This window comes from Crassostrea angulata, chromosome 7 (genome assembly GCF_025612915.1).
Source record: "Crassostrea angulata isolate pt1a10 chromosome 7, ASM2561291v2, whole genome shotgun sequence".
NCBI lineage: Eukaryota > Metazoa > Mollusca > Bivalvia > Ostreida > Ostreidae > Magallana > Magallana angulata.
The window spans coordinates 31202393-31222541 of record NC_069117.1 but is presented as its reverse complement, the minus strand read 5'-3'; the positions used below and the strand labels follow the sequence as shown (position 1 = coordinate 31222541).

General features: G+C 31.9%; 1 protein-coding gene and 1 pseudogene across 1 annotated transcript; both read left to right on the top strand.

Annotated features, from left to right (window-relative positions):
• Nucleotides 1-569: 569 nt before the first annotated feature.
• On the top strand, nt 570-11192 carry LOC128192762 (heat shock 70 kDa protein 12A-like; annotated as a pseudogene).
• A 1845-nt stretch (nt 11193-13037) lies between these two features.
• On the top strand, nt 13038-18575 carry LOC128192735 (heat shock 70 kDa protein 12A-like). The gene is made up of 4 exons (XM_052865672.1): nt 13038-13680; nt 15291-15512; nt 15697-15850; nt 17404-18575. The coding sequence occupies exons 1-4, from the start codon at nt 13357-13359 to the stop codon at nt 18516-18518; spliced, it is 1815 nt and encodes a 604-aa protein (XP_052721632.1). The 5' UTR covers nt 13038-13356; the 3' UTR covers nt 18519-18575.
• The last annotated feature ends 1574 nt before the right edge of the window (nt 18576-20149 follow it).

Below are 20149 nucleotides of genomic sequence, written 5' to 3'. Positions count from 1 at the left end.
CTTATCGGTCGAATTTTACTTCTTATTGTAACTGTTACAATTTCACATTTTATCAGCATATATACTATATAAAAATATACTTGACTTAGCCTGTGTGTGTGTCTAAACGATACATTCTGATGTTGAAATCGGCATGTTTATAAAAAGAATGTAGCAGTGATTAACGTTGGAAAATATTTAGAAATATTTGCACAGTATACAATACTGCCTAAGAAACAACGAAAAAAATTGGAGGACGAAGTGAATAGATTCTTTGCACTCATTGCACATGCGGAATGAATTTTTACCTTATGCAATTTTTTTTTTCATTTCTCTTCAAATATCTTTATTTTTAAATAGAGACCGTTGTTGTTCAATATTAAACTATTTATAGCTTTCTAACAAAATTTCTTTGTTTGAAATGTTGTTCGTTGGTTAAAAAAAGCGCGGACCAATTAAGTAGCTTTGAATATAATATCGAAACATTTTACAATTTTAACCATCTGTGTTGTATGTTGTTTCAGTAAATAATATTGACTTTGTATAAATACATTATCATATGAATTTGATGTTTCAACTTTAAAGGTCATTGATATTGTGTTCATCAATGGATGGTCGAAATGATGCATTTGTCTCAGAAAGTGATGTGGATTCGTCTAAAATTGACAAGAAGTACTCAGTTTGTAAAAAAACAGATTGTGGCATCCATAGATATTGGTACAGCACACTCTGGCTATGCCTACTCCTTCAGAAATGACTGGACCAAAGTAATCACTCATTCATGGAATGGTGGAGAATACATGACCCATAAGGCACCAACAACATTGCTTCTGGAGCCGAACGGCGAATTCGCCGAGTTTGGATTCAAGGCAGAGAAAAAATATGCTGAATTGGCTGAAGATGAGAAACATCAAGATCACTACTTCTTCCGCAGGTTCAAATCAATTTTGAAACCAAAACTCACAGAGGTAAGACATATGCATCTTGAAGAATATAAAGAGAATGAATTTTAACATATAAACTTTAAGGACGTTGTTTACTCAGGGTTTAAGTTCTCAAATCCGGATTGTTAAAATGTTCAATGTCATGAGTAAAATTTGTTCTAAACATAAACATTATTTATGAAAATAATTATTATTGAAAAAACATTCATACTTTTACTTAGTAATAGAATTAGGCTAAAAAAGTTTGACATTAAGCAGAGGAACTTCGGACTAAATTTTTTAGATTTTGTTTTCCACTAAAATCTTTTTGCTTGTACTTCAATATTTAAAGTTAGGATTTTATTTGTTAGTCAACATAATTTTGCATATTTTCTGTTTGTTTTATCTCACTTTTTCGTTAAGATAATTGTATGACATGTACACATACTAAAAAATATTGAAAAATGCTTAAAAATAATAAAATACTCCATAACTCAAAATTGTTATCATTGACTATTTTATGCCAGCAGAAAAAAGGTCAATATACTTAGTTTAATACTATAAATGTTTTAGCATTATCATCATTCAATTTTTTGTTATACTGAATCAAAAATTGGTAAGGATTTGAAAACTGATAGAGGAAATTCGGACTTGAATATCTATACAAATTGTGAATGAAAACTTAATACTTTATATCACTACCATTCATAAATTTAATATTTCATTTGTTAAAGAGTTTAGCAATTTGTATTATTTTCACAACTAAGAAAATCTCCATCATAGTGTAAATTTTTCGACTTTTTCTTTAAATTTTCTAAAAATATTCAAAGGCCATTGACTCAAAAAGAAGGTCAGTGACCTACTTTTTGGAAGTGTAACACTACCATCTAAGGTCTACAACACAGAATAGTTGGTTTTTCATTATCATCAGTGGATATTTTTTTTCATTCTGAGTAAACGTCATCCTTAAATCAATGTTCAGGAGCCCTTTTAAAATCGCTTATGGTGGGTTATGATGTAAGTTCACCATCCCTTAAATTGTCAGGAATTTATGTCAGCTAATGAATTTTAAAAATATATACTGATTTGTAAAGGGATCAGGATGGCAGTTTGGGCATTTTTACTGAGTTTTTTTACTGGTTTCCACCAAGATTTAAATGTACATGTATAACTTCATAGTAAATTACAAGGCGTACTGTGATACCTCAAGACATAAATTAAACAAAAATTATATAGGATTGAATAAAAACTGTACTGAATTATGCCTAAAGTAGAAATATTTAGTTTTTATGTATTTAGTACCGATGCATTTATTCCTCTATTATAAAATGTACCGAATTGATATTTTATTTTCAGAGGGTACATAGGGAAACCGTGTGTATAGATGAGACAGGGAAAGAATTCAACGCATTGAAGCTGTTTACTTTTTGCATTCATTATTTGACAAACAGCTTATTGGACGACATTAACCACATAATCAAACAAACGGTTACAATGAGTGACATCGAATTTGTTATCACTGTTCCAGCCATTTGGGACGACACAGCCAGAATGTTTATGATTGAAGCTTCTAAAGCGGTACGTAAGATTGTTCTGTTGTCCCATACATGTTAAAATTGAATTGCATTGAACTTATTATCAGTTATTTAGAATTCGAAATGAATCAACAAATATATAATTAAAACTCAACAAAGATTTTGTTTTCTCACAATAGACTGGAATACAGAAGGATCAGCTAAAAATCGTTCTAGAATCGGATGCAGCTTCAGTCTATTGTCAGTACATGTATCTAGAAGAGGACAAAGCAAAAACAAGAAGAGACTTTCAAGATAAATTGATACCTGGCTTCAAATACATGGTGATCGACATTGGTGGTAAATCAAATGTATTTTGCATACTTTCCACCCTTTTTGTTTGCACTGATCATTATATATTATAATCATTCATACACGACAGTGAGGCTCAACTGGCTAAGTTAGATAAGGTATTGTAAACTTATTATATTTGGCTGTGTATTCTTTTTAGCGCTTTTGGCGGTATGCAGGACCGCTAAATTAAGTACATCGCCAAATTTCATGCATATATGTATAAAAATAGTACATTCAGGAATACGCTAATTCAAATCCACGCCAACTTGTTCAAAAACTAATTTTCGCCAAACAGTGTACACGCCAAATATAATACGTTTTCAGTATTTGCGATAGCGACTAACATAATCAGAAGAGATAATCTTGAGCATAACATTCAAGTCTAGAGTTAACAAGAGCTTTAACTAAATCAAAGTATTCAAGATACAGATATCCAGTCTTCGTGGATTTAAAATGTCTTCAGCTTCCATGAAATGACATTATTGTCTAATCAGATACATTGAGTCATTGTTAATTAATTAACTGAGTTTATCAGCGCATTTATTAATATTAATATTTTTCTCATAAATATGATAAATCATGGAGGGTCACATTTTCAACACCCACACTTGGATTAACTGTTTTAGAAGTTCTTGATACAATTCCCGAAAAATAAGTACACTCGTGCAGCTTTATAACGTGGTTTAAAGAATGACCTGGTCTATTAGTGTAAACAATGTACTAGTATACAAGTCTACAAGTATTCCGCTGCTCGGCAACTTTAATTTGCAAAGTCGTAGTATTTAGAGTGTTACACAGAACAATATTACCATGGGATGTTTAAACAACTTACATGTAAATATACACTGACCAACTGACAGGTCATACATTCTACGTTGACTCCTCTTTTAATTTGAAAATACAATTTTATGGGGGGAAATTTCAACCGTTGTTGAGTCAACATCCAGTAAACAATGCACTGTAGCCATAACCTGGCTAAAGCTCAAGCAATAGGCCCGGCTTAAAATTTACTGGCTTTCAATCACATATTCAAAACAAGAAAAAATTACTGAATAATTATTTAGATCCAATTACTGGTAGGCGTTTAAATGAAATTTTATGTTCAAGAATACATGTAATGTAAATTTATCTTTCACGCCTCATAAAGGAAAAATTGTCGTACTGTAAAGTTCCAAACAATTAATATCGTTATTTATCGTTCACATTTGAGCGTTTATGTTCTTTGTTCGTAATAAGGTGGAACAACTGATATCTCGGTGCATAAAAAGACCATAGATGGAGGCTTAAAGCAGGTCATTAAGCCGGATGGAATAGAGATGGGTGGAATTAAGGTGGCTCTATACACCACGTTTTGATGACGCAGTACGCAAAAAAGTAAATCTGGAAGCATGCAATTCCGGTACTGGCTGATTTAAACTGAGGCGAATTGTGTGGGGACCGCTCTTGTGAAAAATTTGTTAAATGAATAGATTGAATTTCATAATTGGAAAGTTCATTACTTACAAGTAATGTGGTATGTGACACCTTCACGTTGTGTCGTATTATTTATCGAAATAAACAATAAAATGAAGTATTATTTTTTAAATAGTTTCTTTCCCCTCATCGACATAATGCAGCGTAGCGCAGTGGGTTAGTGGGTTCACTACACATAGGCGTCGGAACCGGGGGGGGGGGGGGGGCTAGGGGGGGCTTAGCCCCCCCCACTTTTTTTCCAAAGTTATACCTAACCATTACAAACATAGCATGATAGAGGGTTCAGCCCCCCCCCCCCCCCCCCCCCCCCACTTTTTGTCGTAGGAAAGATTATTGTTCCTAAATTTACCTTGAAAGATTGAGAAGTTAGATTCAGAAGCATACTATCCCATTGAGGACGATAAAAATTTTAATTTTCAAAAATTTTCTAAAACGTATTTTTGGGTTGAATACTGTTTAAGAAAATTCTAAACCGGTGAAAGTATTTCAATTATAATATACTTTAATCCACATTTTCCTTACCACCTTAAGGGGATGGGAGGGTGGCTTTGAATTTCTCTCAGGTTGGGATACATAAATCCTATTAGTTAATTTTCCTCTTTATTTATTTGATTTAGTTTTGCATTAAAGCGAATATATTCCCTTATATAGGCCTATAATGAAATATGTATGTATTTATCATTCCAACATGATATTTAGGAAATTTTCTTCAACTCAGAAATGAACAGTCCCCAAGGTGTTTGGGCCTTGGGACTTAGGAACGATAACTCTTACCTGAGGAACTTTCATTCCAAATAAAATTTAAAATATTTTTTGTGTTCATTTGCAATGATTTTCATTCAATTTTTTTATTTCACATTTATTAAAATACATTTCCTTATAACATCAAGCAGCTTTTTCAGATGATTTGTGAACAGAGTAAGAAAATGTGAACAATTATGTTTTGGGGAAATACCAAAAAAAATTGCAATAATAACATTTTTGAATGTTAAGAAGTGCTATATTTTTTTTAGATGTCCGAAGGAAATATCCATCATATGACAAAAAAAATTCTCTCAATTTGTTTGTAGTTAACTTTTTAAAAATTATTTTACAAAAACACGAAAAAACATTAAAAAATTCTTTTAAAATACTTATCGTATCCCTATCATCCTTTTAATATTCTATAAGTATATGTTTTGTGGTCTTCTATTGAAAATTGGAATAAACTGTGGGTGTATAGAGCCACCTTAATGTTGATGAAGCATACTGGAAGTTCTTCTGTGACCTTTTTGGAGAGGATTCCATGAAGAGATTTAAAGATGAATGTACAGAAGATTATTTGGATTTTGATCGAAAGTTTGAAGTTCAAAAACGGTCTGGAAAATTAACAACTTCAGACGACCTCTCCATTAGAATTCCTTTGTCTCTGTCTGAAATCCTTGATGACAACGAAGGAATAGCTGAGGCCATTTCTTCATCAAAGTACAGAGAAATTATTTCCTTTGATCCAAAATCTTTCAAACTGAGACTGCTGTTTTCTGAGTTTGAAAACTTGTTCAAAGACACAAGTGATCAAATAAAATTGTACCTTGATGGTTTATGGAAAAAACCTGAATTGGCAGATGTAGATACTGTTCTTTTGGTTGGTGGTTTTTCAGAATGTTACATAATTAAAGACATGATCAGAAATGAAATGAAATCAAGGAAAAAACACCTCGTTTTACCAGAGGAGTCCAGTCTTGCAGTGTTGAAAGGTGCAGTATATATGGGTCATGTGTCAGATGCTGTTTCTACACGAATTTCCAGTTATTCTTACGGTATGCGAAAGTGGTCCACCTTTGTCTCAGAAGAACAGCTCGACAGCAAAACAATGGTAGACCAAAAATTGTTCCGTGGTGTTTTCATGAAACTTATCAACAAAGGAGATGAAATTAAACCAGAGCACAAAGAAAAATTTTACTTGGATATAGTGAAGACAGAAAAAGATTTTTTCGAGTGCATTATTTACCTGTCACACGAGAAGGATCCAAAGTATATTGATGAGGAAGGAGTTTCCAAAATCGGTTCTTTGCAGATCAAATTGCCAAACGTGCAAAAAGGGATTGTCATTAAAATCGAGGGAGAAATTATTCTTCTTGACACAGAGATAAAGGTGGTTGCCAGGGAACTTCACGATTTAAATGAATTCTAAGCAACATTTGACCTGCTTTCCCCTGACTGTCTTTACAAGAACAAAAGGATAAAAGTATGTAATTGATAAACAATTTCAAATATCAAAGACATTCTAAACAGATATCGATGTAATAATGATTTATAGACATATCTTTTATATGATTTACAAAAAAGGGTTTAAGTTAAGGGCAACACAAGGTATTGCAATACATGAACACATGTTAATGTATTTTGATAATGAGTATTCCCCTATACAGAAATATATCTATTTAGGTCAATACTACAGTTACTTTCTATATGCATATATTCAAGTGATGCATGGTGCACTAGTAATGGTTGTGAGTTAGAATTGGTATATTTGAAGATATCTGTCCGTTTTTTGTTTACCATAATTATCCTGTATCATAAACTTACATAAAATCCTTTATTATTGACATTTTCAAGATTCAGTCATCGAAAAAGTAAAAAAAAAATGTGGAATTGAAACACTTGGAATTATCCGTTGTAATCCATATATCTTAAATGGCTATTAGATATTTAGCATTTATGAAAGAATGTGTTGCAGTTCCTTTGCTATTTTTCCTTACAGAGGTTGTAGATAAAATGGAACTTAAAGTACAGAATTCGATGTAAAAAAAAGTTCAATGTAATATGTTGCAGGCGTTTTTAATGTTTTCGAAACAGTACTTATATACCGTGTTCAGTCCACGTTATAAACTTGAGCTATTAATATTTTTTTTTCTAAACAAGGGATTTCAAAACAATGTACGCATCAATGTAGAAAGTTGGTTTTTTCTTTGGGTTTTTTTTTATGAAACTACCGGGTTTGCTGTTTTCAAAGACACATGTACAGGTTGTGAAAAGCTAAAATGCATTTTTAAAAAAGTATGAAGCAATATGTAGATGAATATATGTACGGATAAATATGTTCCACCTTTTTATCTAGACTAATCTGTCCCAGGTTACTTTTTCTCTCACTTTTTGACAAATTTTAATGAAAATACACAAACTTGTCTAAGAAGTTCAATTGAAATCGATTTAAAGGGAAAAATCCAAGATTTCTTCAACGACATTTCATCTGTGTTTGTCTGCGTAAATTAACACGAACGAAAACAAATTTCTTATAGAGATTTATAATGGAAGATGTTTACATCTTTTCTCTATTTAGAATTACATGTACTAGTACTCAGAACACATCGCACAATTTTTCAAGTTATTATACGGATGTTTTCATGTTTGCTGCATTGCAAAATCCCCGTAGGCTTTCTTTCTTGGTCGTGTGTTGAAACCTGAAGCTGCATAGGGGGCGTATCAAAACAGATAAACTAAACTTTTTTCATTATAGTTGAGGAAATGTAGTTTGGGCACAGATGTATTAATGATTTTCGAAATATTAAGCAAAAAGTGTTGGAAGCAGAAAATTGGGACCGAGTATAGGCGTTTATCTAGATACCATTCAAACATGCGATGACTATAATTACAACTCGAGCCAGAATCAGATTTATTCAGGTAGCTCCAAAGAACGATACTATAAACATACTGGACAGTAGAAATAAAATTGTTTTGTGTTAACATCAAAATACAGAATATATGGTCATCTTCCTAACTGTATCTATAAAAACCAAATGATGATTGCTGGTTAGATAATAGAAATGCGCGTAAAATGTTTGGGTACTAGTATTTTGCCTACATACGGGACATACCCACTATATGATTAAAGTCGTCGACGTAATGTGTCTATATTAAGATATGACTCTTCAAGCCTAACGGGTATTAAGGGATTAACCCGCTTTCCTGCAACACCTTCTTTAAAGAAATTTCCCCTTCCTCCCCCGAAAATATTATAAATTCATGAAATAAATTGTCCATCTTGACAAACGATTCACAGTTTTACAGAATACTTAGAATGTAAATGTGTGTATATATATATATATATATATATATATATATATATATATATATATATATATATATATATATATATATATACGTCGGGTCATTTAAAATAGCTTTTCTTATAAGATAAAGAAGGAAACGTCGTTTTCCAAATGTATTTGCTATATCTTTAGTTATTCAATTAGTTTATTATAAAGAACATTTGAGTATCTTATATTGATTTGCCTAATTTACGCTGTGTGTCTTATGAGGGGCATAATGAAAATCGATGAATATGCCATGAAAAGTTAGTTTGAACAAGTTTAAAAATGAAATGGCCATCCAGACCAATCTAATAACACGTTACACAGAGTTGTTATGTTTATTATTTAGGTATTACATAGAGGGGGGAAAATCCTGTTTAATTTTTGGCAACTTGGTCCATGTTGCCTTGTTGGCAGTAGGCGGATCATATTTTTTTTCAATCAACAATTCTATTCAGACACCAAGCAAAGTCCTCTTTGGAGAGAGTTCCTCACAAAATGGACTGGACGGACAGGGGGTTAACTTACTCGCACCCAAAGAAGGAAGTTTCAATGACTGCACATCACCAGATCACCCGACGGTTGCAAAGAAAAGACAAAACCCTTCTCAAAAAGGAAAATGAGAGGTGAATTTGAACTGCTAGATATTCTGTAAATAGGAAATTAAGCAACTGTGAATTTTATTTTCAAAAATATTTTTTTTAATCTTTGAATATCAGTTTGGGATAAATTCACAAGATATTACTATGTAATTACCGCCAAATACATTTTATAATCTTATTTTTAATCTTCTATAGCATACTGCTGCAAAGAGAACTCATAAAAATTCAAAGAGAATGGTTGGATGTTGAGAAAGAGAGACTTGGCATAGAAAGGGAGAGGTTACACATCGATCGCCGGCGGTTGGAGATGGAGGAGCAGGCTAGGCGTGTTCCTACTTTATACGAAGCGAAAAAGTGGCCGCAATAGTGAGAAAATCATGCGAAAATCAGAGGAAAAGTTGCTCATACGAATATCATGCAAATGTATTTGCATATTATACGCATGAAATTTGTACAGGCTCTGTATATATGTTTAAGAAATCTAGATGGTATGTGCTTTCGCATACGACACTAGAGAGTCCATTTGTCGGAGAAACGGTCTGATTACTTGCGAATAGTCAACATTCACAAACCCTACATTTGTCCGTATTCGGTTGAGACTTGCTCATGACTCTATGTTCCATTTAATATTTTCAAATGTAGCCAAATATTTTATTAGAGAGTTTGATAACATTGGGGAATGGTAGAGAGCAGAAATTACAATTTTTGAGGCACAGTAAAATATGAAAGAAATCTTTTTAAAAAACATTAAGAATTGAGCTAGTCAATTTGTTTCATAGCAGATTTATCATTATCATTTTCGTTTATATGAAATTTAAATCAGAACAATAAAAATACGCGGGTTATGTAAATTTTCCAGCAATGATTGCTACCTTCATAACTCGCATGAATCATCAAAGAAAGCATTTTATTGTTAAATGTTGTATTAACATCTTTCTTTTAGCTAATTGATAAATTGATTATGAAAAAAAAGTAAAATTCACTAAATTAATGTGAATGTCCATAAGTAAGTTAGCTAAAAGAAACAGCCAAATCGTCTTCTGTGAGAATTTGAGTCTGACATCATCATGATTATTTCGTGCAGTCCGTGATTTTTCCTAGGTCGCTGTCGGTTTGGACCAATCGGATTTATTCCCACTTAGCCAACATTTTGAAATTCTCAATTCCCACCTGGCCAACATTTTGATTTTCACACCCGAGTGATCAGGAGGCTATAGTCTGTTTTCACATGTTAATGTATTTGTTATCAATTACCTGAGAATAGTTTGTTGATAACACATAAACAAATAGCATTTAATTTTGCCCAAAACATGATAATTAGAATAAATAAAAATACCCCCCCCCCAAAAAAAAAAAATTTTTTTTTTTATATAGATCAGCAATTTTCTGCAAGATCATTACACAAAACATTTTATATGTATAAACCAATACGGGCACTTGAATGATTAAAACGTTGATGAAAATAATTTTAGACTGTTCAAATTGGATGTATTTGATACATTTAATAAATAGGATCGATCAGCAGTTTTTAAAAAATAGACCAGAAACATGTATTACTATTTTGTAATATAATATAATTATATCTTATTAGACCCTTGACATTACAATTTAACGCAAATAACACACTTTTGTACCTCATGTTCATGTGTATTTTAATATTTTGAGAGAATAAACAAATTGAGATTGAGAAGCATAATTATTGCCATTAATTTACAGAGTTCTTAATTGTTTTATCGACTGTTAATTGAAAGACATAAAAAAATCCAAATGTCCAGTCTTCAGGTGCAGGTCAACTTTATAGAAAATGACAACGGAGAATGTTATTTTCATAACTAATGATGTTTTGATCATCATACAATAAATCTTGTTAAATGTGAAGTATACATCATAAAAAACATAAGCACTTTACTCTAGCGTTTTTGTGTTTCATTAATTTCATATTCTATAGATTGGAATTAATCAATATAATACTAGAAACAAACAAAAAATAGAAAAAAATGCAATATGACCCAAATGATGTATAGTTAAAATTTCAAACGTGATTTATATCATTACGATATTTTTCAATGCAGATTTTACGTTAAGTCAGCTTATATAATTATCTCAATTTATGATGAAAATAGACACACCATGATATTTGTAACCTAATTAAGGGCGTGAAATATAGGGGAATATATAACAGTTCATTTTTAAAAATTAATATTTTCATCTGAATAAATTTAATTAAAAAAAGTACTGGGGCAGTAGCTCAATTCATATGTATTCTTCTGTAGGCTAACAAATATATATATATATATATATATATATATATATATATATATATATATATATATATATATATATATATATATATATATATATATATATATATATATATATATAGTCCCTACTTTCTTGACATGACATCTGAAAACAGACTATAGCTTACCTGTAATTAAATTCTTTTGTTCTCCACCATCACCCCAGTCCCACTTAGCCTACACAAATCTAACTGTATTTTTTTAAAATGTTGGCTTCTTTAGATAAACAGGGTGTGTGGATATCTGTCCTGTTAGTTTCTTGTCAGTTTCAGCTGCTGTAGATTTCGACCAATCTATAAACGGGGCGTGTAGATTTTAGTCTGACTGTTTCTATAGAGCTATGAATTAACTATAGGTTTCCGTAGGAAATAGAGGAAATAATACTTGGTAGATGTAAATATATATATTTACATCCAACAAGTATTATTCCTTCTATTTCTTACAGAAACTTATAGTTAATTCATAACTCTATAGAAACAGCCAGACTGAAATCTACACACTCCGATTATCGATTGGTCGAAATCTACAGCGGCTGAAACTGACAAGAAAATGACAGGACAGATATTGACACGCCCTGTTTATTGATTGGTCCAAACCTACAACGACCTAGGAAAAATCACGGACTGCACGAAATAATCTGGACGATGTCAGAATCAAAGTCTCACAGGAGACGATTTGGCTGTTTCTTTTAGCTAACGTACTTACGTACATTAATAGTAATTTAGTAAATTGTACTTACTTTTCATAATCAATTTATCAATTAGCTAAAAGAAAGATGTTAATATAAACAATAAATGCCTTCTTTGATGATTCATTCGGGTTATGAAGGTAGCGATCATTGCAGAAAAAAATAACATAACCCGCTAACGCGGGTTATGTATTTTTTCTGCAATGTCGCTACCTTCATATCCCGAATGAATCACCAAAGAAAGCATTTTATTGTTTAAATTAATCTTTTTTTTCATTTAATGAAAAATTGGGGGAATGGAGAGAAAGTTATCACTGAATAATTCATTATTTTTTAGTTTAATGATGTTATCAAAATTTTTATTGAGATAATTGAAAATGATAAATTAATGAATAGATATGACATGCTAGCCGCAAACAAGTTACTTACGATATAAAGTCGCCGCGACTTACTGTATATTTTACTTATTACTTGCATATACACAAAAAATAAATAATAATGAAGTGTCCTATTTAGATAAAAACACTTGATTTGATTTCTTACATGTTTTGTTGTTTTTCTGAAGAATTCAATTTGTGTTATTCTTATTTCTTTTTTTTCCTCTTTCCTTTTTTGTGTCTAAATGATCTCGAATTAAATAACTGTAACAGTTGATTTTAGTACAGAACAAAAACGTATGATAACGGTGAATCTCCTGAACAATAATGTTATTGATTTTTTTATCTGAAAAATATAATGTTATATTTGGAATTTTTCCGCCTACAGAAGAAAGAGTTTCCATTGTAAAAAAGTTTGTTTTTTAAATCGATTATGGAATTCATAAGTTTGTTATTCAGAATCAAAAGAGTAACTAAAAGATATTAAATGTGTTTATATGTTAAACGTACATGTAAAGTGTGTTTGCGTTTGGTTTAAACCTAAATTGTACTCGATCAATATAACAGAAGGAATGCGATGGCTCCTTTTTTTCATTTTTAGTTTCTCGGTCGTTTTCGGCATTAATTTACATGTAAAAAATGAACGCATACCATACAAGTTTCTAAATTGATATTAAGCGATAAAGAAACGTGTTGATGAGAGTGTGGGCCTCGAAAGATTGATTTTATATATAAAAAAAAAGGAGGCGATATTTAGAGAAACTATGTAAAAGAGTAATCTTTGACGTACAATGTAGGTCACACTACCTGTTGACTTTTGAATCAGGTAAACCAATTACCTTCTGAATATTTATTTTATCGAATAAAACTTAATAATGATTAAAGCTAAAATAAAATACGTCAAATAACATGTTAATCCTCTTTTTTAATTAAAAAATGATACGGAGAGTGATATTGTGTACATATTCTTAAATGAACCTCGTAAATTACTTTTGGCCATACTCCATGTGATTTAGTGGCTAAATATAGACGATATGTATTCCCAACTTTTAAAAAGAAAGTAGAATTTAGTCATGGCTGAATCTCTAACACAGGAGGAGGCCTCAAAGTCGCCCAAACTGCTTGTGGCTGCTATAGATTTTGGAACTGTATACTCAGGTTATGCATACTCATTCAAATATGAATGGATCAAGGTAAAGATAAACAACTGGGGTGGTGGCGAAAATCTTTCTTATAAGACTCCCAGTGTTCTTCTTCTCAACCCAGACCAGTCCTTTAATTCGTTTGGGTATCAAGCAGAACGAAAGTATGCAGAATTAGCAGAAAATGGGAGTGAGTGCAAGAAATACTTCTACTTTCAACGTTTTAAGATGATACTGCGGACATCTCTGGAAAAGGTAACATGGTATTGGTTTTGCAGGTGTTACTATATAGGGCTAAAATCTGGAACGTACAATACACTTTTGCAATCAAATATCATAATAGTCTATATCTGACTTTCAATGTAATAATACTTGTAAGTCATGAAAGACATGATTTAAGTTTTTAAAAAGGGCTGCTTTTAAATAATTGTAGAAAATTAGATTTAAATAACACTAGGCAGACAATCTATGAAAAATTGTAACATGCATGTAGGTATTCTGTATTTACTTGAAATTGATTTCATGTTTAATATTGAGCATTTTTGTTGACTTATTTTTCATTATTGACAATTTGTGAAAAAGGAAATGTAATCCAACCCCCATTATTCTTTACATTCTAATTTTCTTTTTTTACTGGAAAACAACACAAATCCACAATGTGTACGAATATCACCTGTACTAGTGTTTGCAATTCAATTTGGGTATTTTTCCATATACATATATACATGTATCATTGTAAAATAAAATTATGCATAAGATTTTTTTAATTCATCCATTACGATGTGTGATTGAAATACAAAATATGTGCAAAAAAAACACCTAAATATTAAAAAGTTAGGGTTTTTCCCACAAGGACATTCCTTTATTGAATGCCACCAACAAAGTCGTTTTGGCAAAAATATCTATAAGAAATATATAATAAAGAATGACGGAACTTTGTATCGCTACGTCAAAATTAATTTTGCGAACATTTAGAACACGTATTCAAATCACTTAAATAACTGCGTCTAAACAATTAAGTACATGTTTCATTCCTTCGATCAATGGTATTTTGCTATTATTAAATGATTTGGACGACACGAAGTCAGATCTTCTCCTCCGTTCATTGGCATTGCCATTTCACCTTGAGTCTGTCTTAAGATATTTATGCAGCACATTTGGACGATTTTTAACAAAAATATACATACCTGTGAAAGACTATTGCAATGGAAATCGATGAAAGGTATTTTTAGTGACATATTATTATTATTTTTTCCTAAGAAAATTCACAGCAACGAAAATAGATTTCTCACAGAGATTTATTACCTGACGTCACTTGTAATGGGAAATGTTTACATCATTTCTCCATTCGGAAGTCACTCGGAATATCCCGCTCAATTTTCCAACGTTATCATCCGGGTATTTTCATCTCTCTTGCAGTACAAAACCCCGTGTAGTTTTTATGTTTAGTCGTGTATTGAAACCTAGAAATCTAGATGCGGCGTTTCAAAGGAGAAATCTTTGAATAATTTTTTTCATACTATTAAATGAACATCGTTTAAACACAGAGAAAATGTGCGGCATAAATACCTTAGGACATACTTTGGTCTTTTCGGTCATAATTGGCAATGATTGGTTTAAACATCACTCGCCATTGTCACCAAATTCAATGGTTTTAAAAAAAAAACCCGTTTACCAACATATACTTTGGGAGTCAAAAAGGATCAATTAAATCGTTACCCAACCGTAAATCGGGTAGACACATCAATTCTTGTGAATTTTTCTGCAAATTACATTTTAAACAATCTTTATGAAGTTTTTGCCACTATATTCATAGACTGTAGAAGTTGCAAGTAAATTAACCCTTCTTATTGATCTTCTTTTAGAGAGTTCATAGGAAAACCCAGTGCGTTGCAGACAATGGATTACAAATGGATGCCATCAAAATTTTTACGCATTGTATCAACCACATGAAAGAGCACCTTTTAAAAGCGTTGGAATACATACAAAAAGACAAAATTACCGTAGACGATATATATTTTGTTTTGACAGTTCCAGCAATTTGGGATGATACAGCAAAGATGTTTATGAGGGAAGCTGCAGTCAAGGTAAACTAGAAAATTCTACCACACATACATTGTCTTTGTAGGTATTAAAAGCATATTTTTAAGTGGAAAAATGGTTAAGTGTGTTTCAAAAGTCAAAGATTGCAGTAGTTCACAACGTTGAAGAAATTTTTAAAAGAGGTGTTCAATTAAAAAAAAAAGAAGTTTGGATTCGTATTATTATTAGGCAGGAATTAAAAGCAACCAACTCTCAATCGCCTTGGAACCCGAAGCAGCATCCATTTATTGTCAGTTGACACACTTGGAATCAACCGACAAAAGCAGAATGTTTCAGCCGGAAAATGAACTTGGTGCTAAATACATGGTCCTTGATCTTGGCGGTACGATTAAACATTAATCTTTTATAACTAAATACTTACATTGTAAATATGTAAATAATGTTTTGCACTTCTGGAAATAACACTGTTTTTAACTTGCTTGTCTTCTGTCTTCGTTCCTCGTCTATTTCCATGAGTCATTTGTTAAGAATTATACATTTACAACATATTCTGTAAATCTATTTGGCTATTCGGAACCATTTATTGTGTGACATCTGTAGGAGCAATGACATCGGCATTGTGAAATCATCCCAACCCCAAGCGACCAGGAATCAGTATAAAGCTGTAAATACTGTGAACATATATGCAAACTCTTTTTCTCTACTATTGTCAATCTAGCAGACAAAACAAAATACATAGGTAGAATACGAAATGACTAAATGGTACCCCTTGTTCTTGGATTCTGGCGGACATGGTAAGGATAAATAAGGAAACTTTTACCATTATTTTAAAAGGTCACTCTGGTGTTAAGGCGGTACTCTAAAACTACCGTACAAAAGCAAACTCTATTTTTATCCATGTGTAATATACACCAACTCTAGTATGTTTGTGAAGCTCCAAGAACACCATCTACCATTTGGCCATGTCAAAATACAGGTACATATATTTTACTGTACGAATATTAAGAGAAATGCAATTTTCCGCACTTTAAAGCAAATTATAGAAACACAACAATAGCAATAGGCATTTTTCCTTAAATTGTAATATGTGATTATTTTTTATATTAAATGTAGAAATTACTAAATTCTTCAATCTCGTATTAAACGGGGGTCATTCCAATATATAAAAATGCTCGACAGACAAACGAAAAGTCTACACCCCCCCCCCCGGTTTTACCGATAGGGGCTTAAAATGCATTGAATTCGATAGTACATTGGGGTCATCTCACTCTACCCATACCCCCTTAAATAATGTTTTAAATGTTGTACAATATCATGTAAAATGTTATGGTTTGACACTTTTATTATCCCCAGATGACCTCAAAGAGTGATGCCGTTATGTAAATCTTTCTTTCTTAATAGTATTCTATTGATTACAACCATAAAGCTTCCTATGCTTATTTTTTCTTTTTCATTTTTGTTAATTTTAAATCTTTCATATTGATATTATTGTGTATGCAACTTAATATTATTATATCCTTATGTCAAGGTCACAGTGACCTTATTTCATTTTTTATAAATAATTCAGTCAAAATAAGTAAGATATCATTAGGCCTTTGATTATTTATCATCGTTAGTAGGTGTATTTTGCCACCTCAATAAATTTTATTCACAGTGATCTAATCTTCACTATTTATCATTTTTCACTTTTGTTATCTTTGATACGTTGAGGCCTAGGGTAATAAGATTGGTTGGTTGATACAACTTTGATATAGGATTTGATGTCAAAATCGTAGGTTTTAATTTTCTTCTTTTTCAATATTGTGTTTTTATATAAACATTTATTGCGAGTTTTACAATATTTTAGAAGAGTCTCATATTTATATTTTAAAAGAGATTCAATAACTGTTTTTCGTGTTAGCGATGTGGCCAATTGGTCTTTTGTTTTATTTAAAGGAGGAACAGCTGATATAACAATTCATCAGTTAAAACAAGACGGTACCATTGCGGAACTCGTTCCGGCAAGCGGAGGCAGTTGGGGAGGAACGTGCATCGATAAAGCCTTCAATGAATTTCTTACAAACCTTTTTGGAGAATCAGTAATGAACATGTTTTATACTGATTCCGAATACGTTGAAGATTGTCTAGACTTTTGGAAAGATTTTGAATTCAAGAAAAGGGCATTTGAAGTAAATACAAAAAATGAAATTGTAACTGGACCAAAATTTGCCATTAGAATTCCAGTTGCGATTAAGGAAATTGAAGAAAAGCAGAGTAATTCTAAAGGGAAATCTATAGACTTTGTTATTAACAGTGTCATTGCCAGATCGTCCTACAGGAGTGTATTAACATTTGAAAACGGTATATTACTCATGGAAGCTTCCTTTTTTGTTCAGATGTTTGTTCCAACAATTGATTTACTTGTCAACCACCTAAAACAGCTTTACAAGGACATCGGGGGGGATTTAAAAGTAATTTTAATGGTTGGGGGGTTTTCGGAAAGCAGCGTTATCCAAGATGCTATCAAGAAAGAGTTCGAAGGAAAATGCAGAGTGGTTGTTCCTAACCAAGCAGGTCTTGCTGTTGTCAAAGGAGCAGTTTACTTTGGTCATCAACCACATCTGATATCCGAACGAGTCTCCAGGTACACCTATGGAATTCAATCATGGCCGGCATTCAATGAGACTAAACATGTCAAATCAAAACGAATCGTAATGGACGATGGACCAAGATGCAAAGACGTATTTTTCAAATTCGTAACCAAAGGAGAAAAAATAAAGCCAGGAGACAAGAAGTCTTACATATTTAAATCTCTGAGACCAAATGCAAAGACGCTCGATTGTGGGGTCTTTATTTCAAATGAAAAAGATCCAAAGTATGTTGACGATAAAGGTTGTACAAAGCTTGGGACATTGAACATTCCACTTGATGGGGTCGACAGAAATGTCGATATAGAAGAGTCTTTGATATTTGGGGACACAGAGCTCCACGTGACTGCTTGCAACTGTACAAATAAGATTGAATACAAAGTTACGTTTGACCTGCTTTCCGAAGATATCAATTTACCCTGAAAAGTGAATGAAGATTATCAAAGGCAAACTGGAACTATTATGGTTTTATAAAAAAAGAAGTGTAATATATATATATATATATATATATATATATATATATATATATATATATATATATATATACGCTCATTGAACTAACCTGTATACACCTTCGCTCTTTCATTATTATTCATTAACATTCACAAAGTATTTTTTCTTTATAAATTATAAGACACCGCAGCGAGGGGGTGCTAAAGTCTTTGTCCCACTTTGTTAGGCATTTTGTCCTAGCTTGTATTGATGCCCTAAAGATAATGTGGAAATAATTTTTACTTTAAAACGACAGATATATAGAGGATTTATTTTAAAGGTGACTTAATTACAATCAAATTAAGGATCTAACAATGAATGTTAAAAAAGAACAGACGAGACATTTTATGCAAATCTTACTATACTAAAAAATGTCCCAAGGAAAATGCAGTGGTTGTTCCTACCAAGAAAGTTGACAAAGGAGAACTTTACTTAGGTCATCATCTAGACCTGATCTCAAAAAGATTTTTCAAACATGGCATCTAATTAAAGAAAACACATTAAATTAAAAATGCTTCAAAAAGTGTAATAAAAGGATCATAATTTTATGTAAAGACGTATTTTAGCCGGACTCTGCTGAAAGCAGAGTCCTGGCTATAGGCAGGCCAATCGCCAATGTTACCATAAATAGCACAAATAAACAAAAAACCGAACAGCATCAAGGTAAAGCTTCCGCTCTACCAAATATTTACACAAAGAGCCACGTTTTGTCAAAAGTGTTCTCATTTTGTTTCTTTTTTTAAATTTCGAATGAATTGTCTATCTTTTTTAGTTTTCTTATTAATAACGTGTTTTTAAAACATTACTATGCATTTTGGACACATACAATGCACATGAATTTCCATGAACTACTTTGCTGCACGATGAAGAAACGGGGACTGAATATATAATGCTTGTTGCAAAATTCAAGGCAGCAACTGTTGAACTTTTTAACTTCTACTAGACAGACTTATGTTTTGTTTATAGCCGCTTACAAAATTTGGTCGCTCTCTAGTGCTTTGCCGACATTAAAAGCATGAGAGAGAGAGAGAGAGAGAGAGAGAGAGAGAGAGAGAGGGGGGGATTCAGTCTTTACTACACAATATGCATAAAGACACACCAAAAGAGGCCGGCTTTCAGTACTTCAGTACTTTGATTTCAAAGTTGTAAGCAAGGGAAATCCAACATACAATCATTTAAACTGCAAGGACGCTAGAAAATCCACAGTATTTAGACAATGAAGGGTATTTAAAGCTTCAAACATTGACAATTCTACTTGATGGGATCGATAGAAATGTATACATGTCTTTTTCGCAAGTGAGACATTCGATATACGGTATATATCAGATTTTAAAAAGTAAACGCATATATTTACTAGTTTTTTTTTCAAGGATTTTTACGCAGTGCAATTGAAACCTCATGAAAACACATGTCTTATCTTAATTTATGATAACATGTACTAAGTTCAAATAGAATTGAAATTTCCATAACTGTTTGATTTGTTCCACATTTTAAATTTTGCTCATTTTGCCAATCGTATTATTCACATAAACCACAGAAATTTGTAATTCTCATTTCCGTTG